The following is a 20,627-nucleotide window of genomic DNA, read 5'->3' as shown; positions in this document are numbered from 1 at the left end:
TTCGCACACACAAGAAAATTACATTGCAAAGCATTTTATGTGCTCCCTCTTAGCAATATCACAATCACCCCAACCAACTGAACAATGGTAGCCATATTCACTCGGTCGTATGGGTCAGCTTTTTCCGAGCAGCTTGCACGTGCTTATGGTCGCTCGTGTCCCCGCTCATATAGACGAAATAAATATTCAGCAATATTTGTAATATTTTGTTATATAAATAACCCATAAATCATTCACCAAAGAATGTATAGCACATTGGCATGTAAAGTGAATAAGGAGAGTGTTACTTAGGACTGACGTGTCAATTTTTTGAGAAAAAGTACGCCATCTGTTTAATGTGAAGGGACATGATAATGCGACTTTACTGATTCCCAACGCGTGGTGATATTGACAACTTATTGAATAATATTTCAGTTTTTGCAAAATACAATGTTAGACACAAGGAATTGCAATACATAGTCCCAATAATTATATATGAAGCAAATGAAAGTAATACTTGTGTTATTATAAATTAGATAATGAACATTAAGGAAATATACTTCTAATTTGTCCCAGTTATATGTTGTTGTTTGTACTATTTCATGTCCTACTTTTTCTATCTTTCTTTATATTATATGTTTAGGGAATCCCTCAAAGCAACATATACTGTGAAAAATAAAATATTGTGTGAAGTTCTAATCACTCATATAAACTAGGACAAATATTCAGTACTATTTCAAAACTGCTTGACTGGTGTCAGGCCATCAAACGATGTGATTTGACATGATAGAGATATTTACTACGAACCCAAGACGGAGCCATATTGACAACTTATTGAATAGCGTTGACGTGTTCAAAGATCTAGATGCATGCACCCATGATGGCTTCAGAGCATTGTCCAATTATTATAACAAAACAGATACTTTTACAGCCTTTTATATGAAAGGAAACTAATTCTTGTATTATTAAAACCTAGATAATGAATATTAGGGAAATATACTTGTGATGTTGGTTGTTGCAAAATATATAGCTAGGGTTAAGAGGAAAGTGAGTTATCTAAAGGCATTCAAATTTTTTCATTATGAAATTCATGATTTCTAGCTTCCCCCAGTTGTATAACGTCACAAGGAGGCCGGAGTAATTTTCGGGGCATTTTTCCAATTTTCCTACTATTTATTTAACTTTTTTAAAGATTTTTGCACTAAAAAAAGCCAAAATAATCGGAAGCTAACACCTGGCGCGATTTGAGCGCATCACCTTTCACCACTTGCACAAGTGTACGTCAATACACATGGCCACATCCTTGGTTTTTACCCTGAATTCTTATTTTATTGTTTTTTCTTATGAAATTCATAACTAAATACACAAAAATGATAAAAATGTTCCGAAAATTGCTACGAACTCATTGACACTTCATCTTCCTTACTGAATTCCCCGTTTCATGGTTATTCATTTTAAAAGACAATTTCGAGCATTCACGGGAGATGCTTGTTGATGTAGGTTATCTAGGTTAAAGTTAACAACATATATAGCTAGGGTTAAGAGGAAAGTGAGTTATCTAAAGGCATTCAAATTTTTTCATTATGAAATTGATGATTTCTAGCTTCCCCCAGTTGTATAACGTCACAAGGAGGCCGGAGTAATTTTCGGGGCATTTTTCCAATTTTCCTACTATTTATTTAACTTTTTAAAATATTTTTGCACTAAAAAAAGCCAAAATAATCGGAAGATGACACCTGGCGCGATATGAGCGCATCACCTTTCACCAATTGCACAAGTGTACGTCAATACACATGGCCACATCCTTGGTTTTTACCCTAAATTCTTATTTTATTGTTTTTTCTTATGAAATTCATAACTAAATACACAAAAATGATAAAAATGTTCTGAAAATTGCTACGAACTCATTGACACATCATCTTCCTTACTGAATTCCCCGTTTCTTGGTTATTCATTTTAAAAGACAATTTCGAGCATTCACGGGAGATGCTTGTTGATGTAGGTTATCTAGGTTAAAGTTAACAACATATATAGCTAGGGTTAAGAGGAAAGTGAGTTATCTAAAGGCATTCAATTTTTTTCATTATGAAATTGATGATTTCTAGCTTCCCCCAGTTGTATAACGTCACAAGGAGGCCAGAGTAATTTTCGGGGCATTTTTCCAATTTTCCTACTATTTATTTAACTTTTTAAAAGATTTTTGCACTAAAAAAAGCCAAAATAATCGGAAGATGACACCTGGCGCGATCTGAGCGCATCACCTTTCACCACTTGCACAAGTGTACGTCAATACACATGGCCACATCCTTGGTTTTTACCCTAAATTCTTATTTTATTGTTTTTTCTTATGAAATTCATAACTAAATACACAAAAATGATAAAAATGTTTCGAAAATTGATACGAACTCATTGACACTTCATCTTCCTTACTGAATTCCCTGTTTCATGGTTACGCTATATTAGTATTTTATTATTATTTACCCTACATTATTATTATATTACTTTTTAGCCTCTACATTTGTTAATTATATTTACTCAAAATTATTATTTTTATTGTTATTTTGAGTGAGAATAGACCATTTCTGGTGTTAATCAGTTTCTCTCTTCTTCAATTTGTTAATTTTTTTTTCCTTTGTTAATTTCAATTTGTTAATCAGTTTTGAAAAATAAAAAGAACAAATTACATTCCAAGCATTGTATAACATCAGAAAAAGGTCAATGAATAACCCATTCTTTGTATAGCTTAATTTGGATCCCAAACATCTCATTCATTCATACAAAATTGACAAATTACTGACGACTGACATAATGGTCCCATAAGATAGTTTTACATTGCAAAGCATATTATTTGGTCCCTGTTAGCAATACCACGATCACCCCAACCAACTGAACAGCGGTAGCCGCAATTAGTCAGTCGTATTGGTCGGCTTCTTCCGAGCAGCTTTGACGTGCTTATGCTCACTCATGTCACAACCATCGTCTAGTATCTCTCTCACAGCATCAGGGGATACATAGTCCCAATTATAACTTGTATGAGTAGTTGCCGCAAATGCTCGGAAATTTTCGAATCCTTCGTTGAATGCCATCTCCAGTTCACTATGGTGCTCTTCGCATCGCATATGGTTCATCAAACAACCTTTAATTTCATCATTCATTACTGTATCCAACTCCTCTGCTTTCAACTTCCTTGTATGACTCAACTTCAAGTACTTGTTCTTTTGGGAGAACGCTTTGTTAACTCTAATGTTAAGATCAGCCAAAATGGCCTCGTCTTCATGTATTGCCTCTAATGGATCATCGGAGTCCCCCTCACTCCCAAATGATGTTGAAAATGGAAGGGGTCGGCGAGTACAACATGGAAATGGAGCCTGCAACTCCAATTTTTCATATTCGATTGTGTTGTTGGCGCCTGAAGAGGATGACATGCTTGAATAATCCTATTTGTTTTTAGAGGATGAGGATTGCATATGCAATTTCGTTTGAGGAAGGGGACATAGCTTTATAGACCAACATACCAAAGCTTGCGTGTAGTCAACATATGTACTTTATTTCAATTTTTAAAAAGAGGTGTCAGGTTTTGCTTTTCAAGCATGTCAACCTCATTACACCACTGTCAGTGGTTGAAAGAAACTCAATGGAAGTGACATCTAGTTAGTGAACCCAACCACAGTGGTTAGGATTAAACTTAGATTGTATCAGACAAAAAATTAATTTATACATTGTCAACCAAATATTTTTTGGCGGGAACCTTTTTATTGGTATTACTATCACACCCTTCATAGAAACTCTCCCTCCACGAAAAACTGACTCCTCCACCGAATCTCTCTCCATCGACTGAAACTCTCTCCTCCACAGAAACTCTCTCCCTCCATAGAATGGATTTACTAACCAAGTTTGATGTCAGCATAATAAACACCCCTCCAAACAAAGACCACCTTCGAAACGCAAGTGAGTCACCAGACAAGCAGTGTCACATTCCTAGACAGAATGACCATTTTGTTGGAAGTTTTGATTCTAAATGGGTTCTTGGATTCTGGAAAGAGAGGCATCTTCAACTTGGTGATGAAATCCAAAGGGCAAGGGCACGTTTGGAATTTGTTGAAGGCCAAATTGAAGATGACAAAAGGCAGGCCAATTTGGATAGGGCGAAGTTGCAGCGCATGAAGCGTAGACACAAACGACTTCGGAGTGTAGCTGTTCAAAAATACAAGAACTCATCTAATGCAGTGGAGTCAAAGAAGCGTGTGATGCAAGCTGGATTTGACTACTTCCGGTCCTATGCAAAACTCGTCGTACCCGGGTTTGATTGGTCATCTATTACCTTTTCCGACGTTAACAAATATACTCACCAAGGGAAGTAACCATTTTGGTTATCGTGTTTGAGCAGAGGCAAATCAGTGGAATTGGAATTTTCGTTCAACTCTACTTCAAACATATTTTGATGCTTACTACTATGGAAGATTTCAACCTTCATATTTTGATGTCTTTAATGACGAGAACACGTGATGCAACGTGGCCATCTACTTCAGTCATATGTTGCTGCCATGTCCATTTTTGTGTGATCACGTATCAGATTTGGACATGGTTGCATCATATGCAATGTTGCCTTTATTTATTATATGTTAGGGCAAGGTTTATGGAAAAGCATTTGTGAGTGCGTTTGTGACAAGGTTATGTTATTGTTTTTTTGTACTAGTTCATCTTCTACTACTGTTTTCTTCCTTTATATTATATGTTTGTGGAATCCCTCAAAGTTAACATATACTGTGAAAAAAATGCAGAGTGAATATATAATCACTTATATAGACTAGGACAAATATTCACTAATATTTTAAAATTCCTTGAGTGGTGTGAGGTTTTTCAAAAAAAGTATGGCATTATTTTATGTGATTGGACATGATGGATATTTTGTACTGATTCCCGATGGACTACTTATTGAATACCTGTGACGGTTCATAACTCTAGACGCAGTTGCATATGGACGACTTATTGAATACCTCTGACGTGTTCAAAGCTCTAGGCGCAGTTGCAATGATGGCTTCAAAGCAGTGTGCAATTATTATATATTTACATTATTATAACAAAACAAAAATAGATTATGTTACATCCTTATATTTGAAAGGAAACTATTTCTTGTCTTATTACAAATTATATAACGAATATTAAGGAAATATACTTGTTAAAGTGAACAAACATATATACTTAGGGTTAAGAGGAAAGTCAGTTCTCTAAAACAATTTTGATTTTTTCATTGCGAAACGGATGCTTTATAGGTTCCCCTAGTTTTATAACGTCACAAGGAGGCCGGAGTAATTTTCGGGGCATTTTTACGATTTTCCGACTATTTATTACAATTTGTTCAAGTTGTTTGCACTAAAAAACCCAAAATAATTGCAAGTTGACACATGGCACGATCTCAGTGCATACCTTTCACCACTTGCACAAGTGTACGTCAGTAAATATGGCCACATTCTTGCTTTTTACCCTAAATTCTTATTTTATTGTTTTGCCTTACAAAATTCATAACTAAAAACACAAAAATGATAAAAAAAACTTCCGAAAATTGCTACGAATTCATTGAGGCTTCATCTTTCTTACTGAATTCCCCGTTTCGTGGTGACCCTAAATTATTATTATATTGTTCTTTACCCTAAATTATTATTATATTACTTTTTACCTTCTATATTTATTAATTTTATTGACCCTAAATTTTTTTTTTGGTAATTTTGTTATGCGAAAAGATCATTTCAGGTGCCAATTAGTTTCTCTCTTCTTCAATTTCTTAACTTCTAATTTTTATTAGGGTTAAGGGATGTTTTGAAAAAGTAAATGAAGAAAATACATGCCAACCATTGTATGGCATCAGAAAAAAATTAGTTTAGGATATGATAAGTGGGAAAATGTCTTTTCCAACCACTGGTGAAAAGACAGCTCACTCCATGCACGCCTTTTCGTTTACCAAATATTAAGATTGTAGTTGGGCAAAATATCTATGTCAGTAAAATGTCATATTACCCATCTATGATGTCAGTAAGCATTCAAGTATACAAATATATATACGTAGATTTATATATAAAACGGTTTATGACTGCACAAACAGCAGACAAAATACATTAAAACCCAACATTTGGCCAACGTAGCCAGCCAACGTAGAACTGAAGAGAAGCAAGTCCAGAAAGCATAAAAACCTTAAAAACATACTACAACTAATTATAAGGGTATGGATTCCCTGGCACAACATACACACGCATTACCTTGAACCAAAAAACACTCTCACGGTGCCATTTGCATCGATTGCAACAAGTCCAGAAGGAAGGATTTATCTTTGCTTCAGTAGGCCAGCCTTCAATAACAAAACACCATTCGTTGTTGTTACAAGCGCTGCAGTGATTGAACTGAATCTTCCCATAGTAAAACATATCTACAATATGTCTTGCAACAGTCCAAACTCGGCTTAATCTTCGTCTCAAAGCATCCCTGGTTCCTTTCATATCAATGTTGTTACGTTGATTCAAAGAACACAAAAATTCTAATGCATCCTCTTTTGACTGACCAATTCCAGACATGCCAAGAAGTCCAACTATATATGCCGCTTCCATATGGCATGCCGTGGCTGCGATGCGCATCCCATACAACGCTTCAACGTTACCCTGCATGAAAAACACTTCGAACGCGTCTCTAAATATCGACTCAGGGTTCTCGCAAGCTCTGCATTGTTTCAAGAAAAGCTGGACCGCAGGATTAGCATGGTACCAACTAGGATGGTCTGGGTACTTAGCCATTGAAATGGTGTTCCACACTTGTGGAGTGTTTGCCAACGTCCGGAATAATGGGCACACAGATGCCATACGGAAGAGATCTTCCGAAGATTGGGTTGCCACGTATAACATCACTTTAAACCAAGCCAACTCCGGGATGAAGGCTTGGGGCATCTCCAAATGGATATGCTTCCTTCTCTTTCCTCCGACTGTAGTGAAATATTTGGAATTCATGTGTTTCTATTTTTTTGGAATGGAACGATTTGAGGAGTGGAAGAGGGGAGAAATGAGAATAGATGGGGTTTTGGTTTTGTTTTAGGCTGTGTTTGTTGTACCGTTTGGAAAATGTGTTTCCACTTGAGGTTTTTCTCACTTGACCCTTTTTAAAGAAACTGAACCAACACCCTAAAACTAGAGAAAAACTGAAGAGAAGGAAAACGTCATCGAAATGCAAAGTCAGACAGTCAAAAAGTAAATTAAAAACCTATTTGCATAGCCATTTTTAGGATTTTCCCGCCATTTTTATGTCATTGAAGCAAATGTGACGGATTACTGACTAGTCACAGAACGTCCCATCAGATAACTTTTCATTTTCCCACACCGAAATATAGTAGTAATGATATTAAAATGTGATGGATGCTTATCCAACTAGTTGGCTTAATGAAATATAATGAAAATAATATATTTATAGCAGTTTTCCGTCAATTTTCAGATTGGGTTTTGGTAGTTAAATATTATATTGGTTTATGGGGTAAACGGTGCCACAATTCTGACGGTACATGTGTCGAAATCATGACCAACCCACCCACAGACAAAAAAGAAGGATATAATTCGATTTGGGCAGAGATGAGAGAGAGCTGAGTCCGAAGAGGTTTCAGTGAGAAGATCTGAGTGAGAAGGTATGAGTCCGAAGAGGTTTCAGTGAGAAGATCTGAGTGAGAAGAGGTACAAGTGAGAAGATTCAACATGTCTTCGTCTTCATCTCCCGCTCAAACAAAGAGGTGTCTATACTGTGGAGCTGCAATGGTGCTTCGGGTTTCAAAATCAGAGAAAAATCGAGGGAAGCCATTTTGGAAGTGCCTAACCTCCTATGTAAGTTTTCATTTCCAAAATATGTATGTGGGTGAAAAAAACCTTTGTCTAACTCTGACACAATTATTTTGCATATATGATGCCTGGAATTAGGGAGCCACCAGTTGCAATGGATTTGAATGGGTTGATGTAACCTCCGCTCAAGCAGAACAGTCAGATGACACGTATGATGCTACGGTGCTGAATATGCTGAAGTCCATTAAGGACTTGGTATTAGTTTTATTACTTTTATCAATTTTAATATTATTTGTTCTTTTAATGACCAATTAAGTGCACACTTTCAAGGATTGTAAAAGTTCTCCCCAAAAAGACATGTTGCACGCACCACCAATGAGTTTTCAAACCCATTTTGTAATTTTTGTTCTTGAAATAGGTGGATTGGCATTGAGTTTAAATTATTATTTGAAACAAAAGCATTTGTTTGTCTGAAACCCAACAACAACTTTTCAAGACCGACTTTAAAAAAATAAAGTCATACGAAGATGATAAAATCACAATACATGGCCAATACGATGCAATAATAAAACAATACATGTTTTTACAATTGCATAATTATTCGTTGTATATAGATTGTTTATTGGCGTATACTAAAGGTTTATTGATTGTTTACTGCATGTATATCGCATGTTATTGCGTGGATATTGGATGTTTATTGAAGGTTTATTGATTGTTTACTGTATGTATATCGCATGTTATTGCTCGGATATTGGATGTATATTGAAGGTTTATTGATTGTTTACTGCATGTGTATCGCATGTTATTTATCGGATATTGGATGTTTATTGAATGTTTATTGATTGTTTACTGCATGTATTTCGCATGTTATTGTCCGATATTAAATGTTTATTGAAGGTTTATTGATTGTTTATTAGTAGGAAGAACAACTGTTAAGTAGAATTTCCTAATCGATACGACTCCCTTATGGATGGTGAAATTAGGGACTGGTGTATATTGCATGTCTATTGCGTATAGATTGCATGTGTATTGCGTGTATATTGCTTGTCTGTTGCCTGTGTATTGTTGTTTATTTCCTTCGTAAACAATAAACAATCAATACACACGCAATAAATGTACGCTATGCACGCAATAGACAAGCAATATAGACGCAATAGACAAGCAATATAGATGCACCAATATACATTACTTTTATGCTACTGAGCTGCCCAAGACCAATAAAATAAAGAAAATCAACGAATTTATTAACCGATTATAAAGGAGAGAAGGATTCAAACCCGATGGGCGGTACGGAACCAATAGGAAGTTTTTATAGCATTGCAGATGGGGAAAGGTTTATTGAAGTTTTATTGAGGTTTATTGACGGTTTACTGAAGGTTTATTGATTGTTTACTGCATGTATATCGCATGTGTTTCTATAAAGAGGGCATGGTTGAATAAAACATTGGAGGCGAGGGCATAGCCGCCTATTTCCCTTACAGAATTACAATCAATACACACGCAACCCATTGCGATTAAGTTAAGGCATGGTGAACGGCTTAAAGATTGGGATCTGATATTTGGAATTGTGACTTCGATAAATCATGACATATTACTTTGCAATAATGTAATACACGTTAAAAAGCCATCAGTCATTGTTCACATATGCAGTCTTCCAATCCCAATTCAATGCAATTTGGTTAAGGTTATGTAAATGTCGTGAAGGAGTTAGGGCAATATTACAGAGATGTTTGTTTCATTAAATCCAAAAAAACTTTACACTCCAGATGCATGATCGGTTCATAATTGTATATCATTTTGTACCCTTCTAGCTTATGATTTGGTTATGTTTTTGAGTTAAACCTGTGCTTTTAATCCTTTTTATGTTTATCTTTCAGTTCATTGAGCTTTAGGTAATAATGATGGCTTTAGAGAGCATAATTCATGCAATTCAAGGATGTTAAGGCCTAATTTGGATGAATGGATGAAGAGCTTAAAGACAAACTCATTTTGGCTACAGCCCCCTGCCAGTCCAGTTCCGTAGGTCATATTGCAAGCTTTGTTTCAACAACCTACATAGCTCGAATGAGGCCACATTCTTCATGAAAGTTGTTCCAATTGGTGTGTACTATAACATATCCAAAATTCAGCCCCATTGGATAAATCTGAAGTCTGTTACCTAGCAAACACAGAACCATGCTCAGGATGGATCTTATCAGCGCGGAATAGGAAGAGTATGTATGGACATTCGACAACAGGGATTAGATACATGCTTGGTTGTTTAAATTGTTCTTCTATGCTTAATGGGTTCCTAATGCTTAATTTTAGGTTAGACAACAAATGATCAAATTAGGGAATTAGGAACACAAGGTTATGACCACACACCATGGCTTAATCATACTTTAGCTAGAATCAATCCATTAATCTAATTGAACTTGGGAACTTATTTGCTTGAGTTACTTATTTCTTTCTTCCATGTTTTATGTTCTTTGTTTTTGTTTCTATTTTGTGTAGGGAAACTAAATTGGATCATTCAATCACCAATCCTCGTGGGATCGACCTCGCACTTACATACGCTATACTACCGAACGGCTCGTGCACTTGCGAGTATCACAAGTTGAGGATGCAACTGAATCCATTTTGGTGCAGCTGTATCTACGCAACAAGTTTTTGGCGCCGTTGCCGGGGATCGGTAACATTGTTTGATTCTATTTGGCTTTCCTACTTTAATTTTTTTTTTTTCTTAACTGGACAATTTCAAGTTTTAAAGTTAATGACGTTAATGGACAAGTTGTGTTTGTAGTCCAACAGAAAAGGACAATTGCCCAACAAGCAAGAGAACTGGGTTTAAGTCCCAGCTTACACAACCCATTGGTGCTTGTTGCTTTGAAGCATGGAATTGGACTTGTGTTGATTTTTCCTTTTCATTTTTAGTTTTTTTTTATATTTCATAATCCTTTAATTCCGTTTCAAGTTTTTGTGTGTGTTTGTTTTAGCAATGTAAATAGCTCAATAAAAATGGAGAGAGATGGCAACTTCAAAGATAGGAAGTGTGGAGTAGTGGGAGAAGTCGCGACCTCCAAGTGCATCACATTCGACCTAATCGCTTCAAGGGGGAGCATTTCAATCCTTTCTCTTCTTTGAATTATGTTTATTTCCGTCATTGTTTTTACCTTTTGGTCCACGTTGAGTTCTTTTTTTTTCTGTGCTGAATCCAACCATATAAAGAACGTGAAATTTGGACTTACGGTTGGAAAGTTATAGCCTAAAAACTGAACAGAGGTCGAAGCTGAAAAACATATAAACGAATCTGTCCAAATGGTGATAAATAGGTGATAAAAAGTGCTGTTTGTTTTTTTCTTTGGTTTCTTGGTTTGTTTCTTTTAGTACAATAATTTATATCGTTTGTTTAAGTTTGTTTAGAGTACTTAGTTCATTTTCGTTTATGGTTTGTTGTTTCATGTTATCTTAATTTGTTTTTGTTTCTTTTTCTTACGAGAATATATATATTTTTTTAAAAAAAATTATTTTTCATATGAGCTGATTTATGGTAACTCCAGTGAACACCTTCGTCAATACAGTGTCTAGGAGTTCTTTAGGCGACACCTTCGGTGTCTAAGAAGTTTGGGTTTTAAGCGGAACCATTGTGACCCCTCCAACCTTCCCGGATCCCCTGGCTGTGTTTTCTGAGGCTCTTAACTGGTCATCCGTGAGTTGCTTGTATATTGTGTGTTTTTAAATTAAGTTTATTTTTATTTTCTTTGTTTTCTTTTCTATTGAGTCTTTGTTTTTGATTTGTTTTTGTTTTTGTTTCGTTAAGTTAGTTTATGTTTTTATTTACGTGGTTTGGTTGGTTAGTTTATTTCTGAGTGTTAAAACACATTTTTATTTCAAACATTGCATAAATAAAAAAAATAAAAAAAACAACAAAACAACAAAAACAAAATAAAAACAAAAACAATAATAAATATAAAAATAAAAAAAAATAAAAAAAGAAATATTCTTCATCTTCTTCATCATGGCTTGCCTCTATTTTCTCGCACTTGTAGAATCTGCAGCAGCTCCACATGGTCCTCATTTTTTCTTTGCAGTGCTTCCACGTGCTGATTGGCACAGTAGAGCCGCTTCTGCAAGTCCGCCACCATAGCCTTCAAGGAAGCTATTTCCTCGCTCATCGCGGCACACTCCCGTGTTCTCGCCAGCAATCACATGCCCAAATTGGTAGCCGAGACCGCGTGGAGTACAGTTAAATTGTGGGACTCCTCCACCGCTGCCTTGTCAGACCTCTGTGCCACATGCAGATGATCTGTCGGTGTGAGCTTGTTACCAATCATGCCTCCCAGCAGCGCTGCTCTGTTCGGCATTGCCTCAGAAAAGTTCGGTATTATCTCAGCAAAGTTTGAGGCCGTACCGTGATGATATGTGGAGTTTGGGAAGACAGTGTTTGGAGGAGCCCTTGTCTGGGCATCCGGTGGTGCAAGTGAGAGCTCAAGGTTGAGATCATCAAGGTGAGTGCATGAGGATGCCATTTGTTTTGCTTCTGAATTTTTTGATGTTTTTCCTTGAGTTTGCAGGAAGAAATGCTGGGTATCATCCGCTTGCAGAAGTGTGGTTTAAATAGACATATGCTGATGAGAGAGAGCCAACACCATTTCGGATTTCCCGGGCATGCTCGACCTAATCGCTTCAAGGGGGAGCACCTTTACTTTCACTTTACTTTTCTTTTTTCCGTGTTTTCTGGTGTTTTATTGTTTTGCCCGTTACTTTCATTTTCTAGAGCTTTGTGTTTTTGCCTTTCCCTTTCGGCTATCATCTTTATTTTATTTTAGTTAGGGAACTGTGCTTCCATTTCCGTTTGTCGTCTTCGTTTGATTTAAGTTTGGAAAGTGTGCTTTCTTTTCCGTTTTCTTTTTCCTTCTGCAAATTTACTCTTTTATTTCCAAAACAAAATAAAGACAAAAACAACCAAAAAAATAAAATAAATTAAAATAAAAACATCAATAATGCAGTAGGAAATCATTTCTTCTCGGTGCTTGGTGTCTCGACCATTGGAGCTTTGAGTTTGGCCCTCTGGCTGTCCTCTTCCGGGGCTTCACGCACAGCTTCTTGGGGCTCATCACTTGAGCTCCCAAAGATCGCAATCTTAGCTTGAGCGTAACTACTCTCGCGATCTGCTTGTTTGCGTTTACTCTGTCGGTCTAGGTCCTCCAGCTGCTTTCGCATGTCGCGAGAATACAACTCTACCATCTTTGATAGGTTTCTATTCTCGTCCCGCAATACTTCTAGCTGGTGTTGATTCACCTCCACTATCCTTGACCTTTCTCTTTTCAAGCTTTTTATAGCAGTCTGACACTCCTCAACCATACTTCGCTCCGCCGCCAACTGACCTTTCAGCACCTCTACCTCATGGGACTTCGCAAGTAGGCGATGACCCAAACTTGCGACTGTTGCCGTACTCTGCACGCTCAGTGCCAGGGCATCGCTCACGACCCGGTTGTCATCCCTTGTCCCCAGAACACGTATATCTTTAGGAGTCACCAGATTTCTGCCCACTCCAATGGCAACATCGTTGTCCAGGAGTATTGAGTCAGTTACTGTCACAGGCCCCCGTGCGGAAGCAAAGTAGGGCATCCATACTGGTGCCGCTGCTTGGCCTCGTGTCTGAGTCGGTGGAGCTAGGTTGAGATCCAACGAAAATGGGTAGTTAGAGGCCATTTGATTTCTCACTCTATTTTCTTTCTTTTCTCTTTTGTGTGTTTCTGAGTTTGCGTTTTTTTTTTCACCCTTTCTTATAGACTTAGTCTTTGACAAACCCTAGCCATTGCAGCATCTGAGCATTTTCTGAATCTCCAGCATTCCTTGAGTCCCACAACCTTCTCGCCTTCCAACCATACCCAACTCATTTATCACGACGTGTCTTTTCTGAACGAACGCGTTCAGTAAAGTCTTCGCGCCTTTCCATGAGCCCGTAATTTTTGCTTGTGGAGTCTGCGGCGCCTCTATGCGTCGACACGTGTCTCGCCCTGTCTGTTGGTCCCTTACACTGAACCGAGACATCATGACCCATGTTAAAATCCCGCTCTTTGTGTTGCTAATCACGGTTCGATAGTTTGTTTTTACAAAACTAAATAATAATAAAAAGCCGGAAATGAAAACAAATTGTGGGTCGGGTTTCACTTTAGTTTGGGTTTCAAAGTGGGTTAAATTCACCGTGGTTTGTGTTTCGAAATTGTGGGCTTTGGGCTTCAAAATTTTTTTTGGGTTTCAGAATTGTGTGATTAGGGTTTACTGTTTCATTTTTTTTTGTTTGTTTGTTTGTGTTGTAATTTTTATTTTATAATTATTTTGTTTTTGTTTTCTTTTGTGATTTTGTGATTTTTTATTTTATTTGCTTTAATACCTTTCATTTGTTGTTATGACATTGTTTGTGGCTAATTTTTAAACATTGAGGACAATGCTCATTTCTAGGTTTGGGGGTATTGGAGTTTAGCAAGTAAACTTGGTTTTTCTTAAAATTAAAAAAAAAAAAATTTAAATTAAATTTCTTTCTTGTTTTGAATCTTGTTTTGTTTAGTTACTTTCCGAACACATTTGATGAGATTGTGATAAATGTTTGCATGACTTAAATAAAAAATTGAATTTTATTTATTTATTTTTTTTTTTTTCCTTGTAAATTTTTATTGTAAAAATATATATATATATATATAATTAATTAATTAATTAATTAATTTGGCATCGTTCTAGCATGACATGTTCGAAACCTTCTTTGCACTTGCCATTTGTTTCATAATTTTCCAATTAAAGGATTTGCATGATCTAAAGAATTGTATGAATCATAAATTAGACTTATTTAACCAACTATATAAAGTGAGCTTTTGAGCCTTGTACTTCAATTCATGAGTGTTATATAAATACTCTTATTTTCTTGTCATCAAAGTTGTTGTTTGATCTCATTATTCATTGATTTGGTTGAACACTTAAAAGTCATTCATTCTTATGCAATTTGATTTCATGACATTTAAGAAGTGATATTAAGGCCCTCTTCGGATCGTTTGTGCCTTTCAAGCTAACCTTATGCATGCTTAAGCATGATTTTCCATTGTTAACCATTTTGAGCCTACATGTAAACCTTTTCTTTCATTTTACCAATTATATTTCCTCGCCTTAGCCCGAAAAACAAATATTTACCTTTCTAAGGAACTCATAGGGAATGGGTGTTACATTTCGAAAGAATATATATATATCACACAATTGGTGAAAGAAAAGAGAAAAGTTGTGATTAAGTGGTGGTTGAATGAAATTTCATTTTTGGGTTTCATTTTTGGGCCTTCAAAATAAATTGGTGGTTGTTCAGGAAAGGAGTGAATCAATGTAAATGAAGGTATAAGGAGTTTTGATCATGTAAAAGAAAAATAAATTCTCATTGTGATGATTCGAAGTCTTGTAAACAATTATTTTATGTTCTTACATTTTGAGTTCCTTGGACTTTGTATCATCCATACCTTTCATTTCTCACTCACCTTACACCCTTGGCCCCATTACAACCTATAATAAAGACCTAAATTGATCTTAAATGTCATATGGTTGAATTGCATGCATTTTCTTACTTTTAAGTGTTTGGCATCCTTCTTGAGATCATATTAATGCAAGTTCTTCATCTTCCTATTTTGAGTTAACTCCTTTATGGTTTAACTCTAATCTCATGTTTATAACTGAGTGTTGCATTGTAGCCCTCTTCTGAGTGATTCATTTGTGAGAGGACAACTTTGGTGAGATTTGAAGTTGCATTGTGTTTGGTATGATTTTTGAAATTGTGTGGAAACTAAGATTGGGGAATTTGTTACATTTGGCTATCACACTACCACACTTTGAGCATGTTGTGTTTTGAACTTTGCCGCCTTGTAAATAATGTCTAAAATTGAGTTTTTATTGTTAAAATTTTTGAGTCATGTGCATGAGTCATTTCTCTTCATAAAATGTTCGGAAAGATTGTTTTGAGTTTTTTTTTATTTTTTTTTATTTTTTTGTTTGTTTTGTTTTTGTGTTTCTTTTATTTTTGCTTAAGGACTAACAAATCTAATAAGTTTTCTAACCACTTTGTTTTGTAGAGTTAGTAAAACGTTTGTGGGTATCGTTTCTGTTAAACCCTCAGGAGACACAACTCCTCCTACTAGGGATGCCTAGAGATTTAAAGGCTTGTTGCATACGCTCAATGCAATCGAGTTACCTACGAAAGTGGTCTAGTTAACTTCTTGTTTTATTTTTAACTTTGTTTTGTGTTGTTTTGCTCGAGGACTAGCAAAATCTAGGTTTGGGGGTATTTGATCGGTTCATAATTGTATATCATTTTGTACCCTTCTAGCTTATGATTTGGTTATGTTTTTGAGTTAAACCTGTGCTTTTAATCCTTTTTATGTTTATCTTTCAGTTCATTGAGCTTTAGGTAATAATGATGGCTTTAGAGAGCATAATTCATGCAATTCAAGGATGTTAAGGCCTAATTTGGATGAATGGATGAAGAGCTTAAAGACAAACTCATTTTGGCTACAGCCCCCTGCCAGTCCAGTTCCGTAGGTCATATTGCAAGCTTTGTTTCAACAACCTACATAGCTCGAATGAGGCCACATTCTTCATGAAAGTTGTTCCAATTGGTGTGTACTATAACATATCCAAAATTCAGCCCCATTGGATAAATCTGAAGTCCGTTACCTAGCAAACACAGAACCATGCTCAGGATGGATCTTATCAGCGCGGAAAATGAGTTTGCAATTTGTTTCGGCCTTAACTTCTTCCTCCGACCTTGGATTGGCCCAAATAACATATGGCTGGAAAGAAGACATTCCGAACTTAAATTTCGAGTGCTTAAAGTCCTAATTTGATTAAGAGAAGCCCAAGTTGTAAGCCCTTGAAGTTGCTGGTCATGCTGACCTCAGCGTGTGCTGGTTGGATGCTTGGTCATGGTGAGCTAGGTATGAGCTATCATTTCTGGTTGGAAGCTTGGTCATGGTGACATGAAGATGAGCTAGGGCTGCTGGTGGGATCTATTGGTGAAGTGCATCAACCAATTCAAGATTTTCTAATACAAGTGCATCACCCAATTTAGATTTTCTAATACAAGTGCATCAACCATTTCAGATTTTATAAAACAAGTGTTGTATGCATTAGCCATATTGAATTCAGATTTTCACTTCCCATAGGCCTATAAATAGGGAAGTTCTCTAAGCTTGTAAACACACCCCAAGGGGGGGAGCTCTCAAACACTTCTCTAGAGCTCCCTTCCCTTCTCTCCCTCAAATTCTCTTAGTTTTGCTTTCTAGTTCTCAATTCTAGCTTTCTTTAATGTTTTCTTAGTTGTAATTTATTTTTCTTGTAATGTACATTCTTTCTTAAGTATTCAAGTTTCAATTATGGTTTTTGTTCTTATTCATTATGCTTATAAGTTAATATGCTAGTTTGAATGATTGATCACCATTTAGGCTTGCATGTTAGCTATCTTGGTTTGAATTAAGAGTATACACCATGCTTTAATTCGAATTGAACTATGAATAGGAAGAGTATGTATGGACATTCGACAACAGGGATTAGATACATGCTTGGTTGTTTAAATTGTTCTTCTATGCTTAATGGGTTCCTAATGCTTAATTTTAGGTTAGACAACAAATGATCAAATTAGGGAATTAGGAACACAAGGTTATGACCACACACCATGGCTTAATCATACTTTAGCTAGAATCAATCCATTAATCTAATTGAACTTGGGAACTTATTTGCTTGAGTTACTTATTTCTTTCTTCCTTGTTTTATGTTCTTTGTTTTTGTTTCTATTTTGTGTAGGGAAACTAAATTGGATCATTCAATCACCAATCCTCGTGGGATCGACCTCGCACTTACATACGCTATACTACCGAACGGCTCGTGCACTTGCGAGTATCACAAGTTAAGGATGCAACTGAATCCATTTTGGTGCAGCTGTATCTACGCAACAATGCACATTCTATGTATGGGAATGGCATGTGCCTAACTTCAAAAACGCATATGCCTATCCATTTACATTTGCCCACGTGCACTAGATTTACAGATCCATTTACTTTTCTCCTCACTAAGCCTCTGCATCTCCATTTCAGATTCTTCATTTTTCTGTCTATGCTCTGCATCCAGCTACCATATACATTTAGCCCAATATGAGAATAAACGTAGCGTAGTATCACACTAATCAAAATGAAAGCATGCATCCGTTATAATAATATTTTGGTTCTAATTGTTGTCCAATAACTTAAACTTAAACTTATGTACAAAAATACACTAAGATTGAGAAAGACGAAGAAGAATTGAGGAGCAGAGGTAGAATTCGAAAAGGAGCCGTGGATCTGTATTGTGTATTTACATGACTTTCAAATTGGAGATTTCCAAAACCAATTTAATCATCACGTGCCTGAACCCATTTCAACCACTATCATGGCATGTAAGCATCTCCCCGTAATATCTCTGCAGCCAACTTCAACCGGAAAAAGGGCATGTTCTGCGCAGTGTAAGTAGCTAACGGAATCTCAGCGCTCAAAAGCTCAATGTACTTCAACACGAACATGCCACAATCACCTCTGAAGCAAATCAAGAACTCGATCAATTCAAGTAATGACATTGTAACGTAATTGACAATTTCAAGTAATAAAATTAAAGAAAAAGTTGTGCTCACTGATTAGATTGTTGTGGAACATCCACACGTTCTATTGGCCATGGACACCACCAATCTCTGCTGCAGTCGTTTGCGTAAACACCTTCTTCATAAAAGTCGATGGAGTTGAGAAGATTTGGAATCGTAATTGAAAGCGGGGCGAGTTCTTCCTTTAACATCTCATCTGGAATAAGTGAAACCATTGAATCGTACACTTTGATTTCACACTTAACCAGATCAATCATTAGAGCTACCCAATGCTTATGCTTCGTCAACATACAAGGGGCATACACCTTATACACGTTCTGCCAATCCACCCCACACGCCGAAACCTTGCCATTTACAACGTTCACTAAACTGTTTCCAATTTTCCACCCAACCTGCTCTTTTTTTCTTTTATTATCCGCAAAGCAAGTATGGATGTGATTCTGTGAAATAGAAAACAATCAATGGTTAAACACCTCCACAAAGCAAGTATGGATAATTTGTAATTATTAACTGCACTTGGTCAAGCCCTATGACATACCATGAAAAATACATCGGTTGTTGTCCAGTTCGATATTTCTACAACCTCCAAATCTTGTTGTCGCTTCCGGATGAGATACAACCCCAAATCAATGTGCTGCACATGTTTTTCTGGTCAATCTCATAATCTCTGTACATTAAAACAAATGCATAATCAATTAAACTTACATCTCCTGTCAGCCAACCGTCAGCTTTTACGAGGGAAGCGAAGAATTCAATCTCAGCTTCCACGTGGCCAAATTGCATCACTAAACTGTGAATATAACAAAGTTTTAGATCACAACAATTTAAAAATATATACACTAATGCCTTCTATCTCAAAAAACAAGGGACGTACTTTGGGTTATGGCGCCATTCCCAACAAAGTTTCAGCAATTTCACCATATCATCATGCGGAATCGCCTTCATTGGGTCTAACATCCGAAGTCGGGTTGTCTCTGGCACAGTTTTTTTCACCAATTCACTAGCTTCAATGATCTTCCACATAGGAATAATCCTCTTTCTCTTTCGTAATTGGACCCCTTGTTCCACAGCTTTACCTTTATCATTCAACCAAACGTTCAACTCAGATAGCACAGCTGTAGGTTGATCCAAATCAATATCCCCGAGAGTAAACTCAACAGTTGTCCCCGCCGTGCTCTCACCAATGTCATCACAAACCAAAACAACTTCATCATCTGCTTCCTCACATTCCTTTATTTGCACTTCCTTTTCCTCACTTTTTTTTCTTTTCACTTCCTTGCCCTCCCTTCTTTTTCTTTGCGGATCCTCTCCATCACTGCTTTTTCTTTGCAGTTCCCCTCCGTCACTGCTTTTTCTTTGCAGTTCCTCTCCCTCACTGTTTTTTCTTTTCACTTCCTCTCCCTCACTGCTCTTTCTTTGCAGTTCCTCTCCCTCATTGCTTTTTCTTTTCACTTCCTCTCCCTCACTGCTCTTTCTTTGCGCTTCCTCTCCCTTGCTGCTTTTTATTTTCACTTGCTCTCCCTCTCTTCTTTTCCTTTGCGCTTCCTCTACCTCACTTGGTTTTCTTTGCACTTCACCCCCTTCAATCCCCTCCTCGCCCTTTTCCTCTCCCTCATATCTATTACTTGGCCCTTCATCCCATTCACTATCATCCATTTCGTCAGATCCCTTAAATAGATGTGAGATGGCACAACGATTCGTCCTCTCTTTCAGTAAAGCTAGGTCCCTCCTTACTTCCTGCTCAAACTGAGGACCTAAACAGTGGTCCAAAAGTTTTTCCATCCGTATGACCTTTAACTCAAGGACGTCATTTTCCCGCTTTACTTGAAACAACTCGGACCTCAACAAGCTTACCAGCTTGTTCAACTCATCAAGATCAGCACATGAAGAAGGAATTGACTCTGCCGAGACAACAGCAGGGCGATCCTGTGGCCAACTCCAATATGATTGTCTCATTTCCTCTTCACTCGTACGTAGCGCCCACAACTGAACTGACTGTTTCATAATACAGACAATATTCATATTCAATCATTCTACTTAATAATTTCATTGAATCTTATAAACAGTTTCAAGGGCTGCAAACCAAACCTCTTTGCTCTGGAAAAAATAATTGTTCAACTTCCTCATCTCGGGCATAGATGTAGTCGTTCTCCATCGCAAAATACGCGGGACAGCTTGCAGTAATTCAGTAATTCAGTAATTCA

At 36.8% G+C, this 20,627-nt stretch overlaps 2 protein-coding genes across 2 annotated transcripts; both read right to left on the bottom strand.

Moving 5' to 3' along the window:
• Nucleotides 1-6,185: 6,185 nt before the first annotated feature.
• On the bottom strand, nucleotides 6,186-6,911 carry LOC148293747 (uncharacterized). Its single transcript, XM_088254590.1, has one exon. The coding sequence runs from the start codon at nucleotides 6,909-6,911 to the stop codon at nucleotides 6,186-6,188; it is 726 nt and encodes a 241-aa protein (XP_088110716.1).
• An 11,295-nt stretch (nucleotides 6,912-18,206) lies between these two features.
• Nucleotides 18,207-20,387, bottom strand: LOC148293746 (uncharacterized). The gene is made up of 5 exons (XM_088255256.1): nucleotides 19,298-20,387; nucleotides 19,129-19,213; nucleotides 18,962-19,057; nucleotides 18,457-18,863; nucleotides 18,207-18,361 (listed from the first exon to the last, which is right to left on the bottom strand). The coding sequence occupies exons 1-5, from the start codon at nucleotides 20,377-20,379 to the stop codon at nucleotides 18,217-18,219; spliced, it is 1,815 nt and encodes a 604-aa protein (XP_088111382.1). The 5' UTR covers nucleotides 20,380-20,387; the 3' UTR covers nucleotides 18,207-18,216.
• Nucleotides 20,388-20,627: the final 240 nt, after the last annotated feature.

Source organism: Prunus avium, chromosome 6 (assembly GCF_965620075.1).
Source record: "Prunus avium chromosome 6, drPruAviu1.hap1.1, whole genome shotgun sequence".
Lineage (NCBI taxonomy): Eukaryota > Viridiplantae > Streptophyta > Magnoliopsida > Rosales > Rosaceae > Prunus > Prunus avium.
This window is presented reverse-complemented; position numbering and strand designations above follow the sequence as displayed.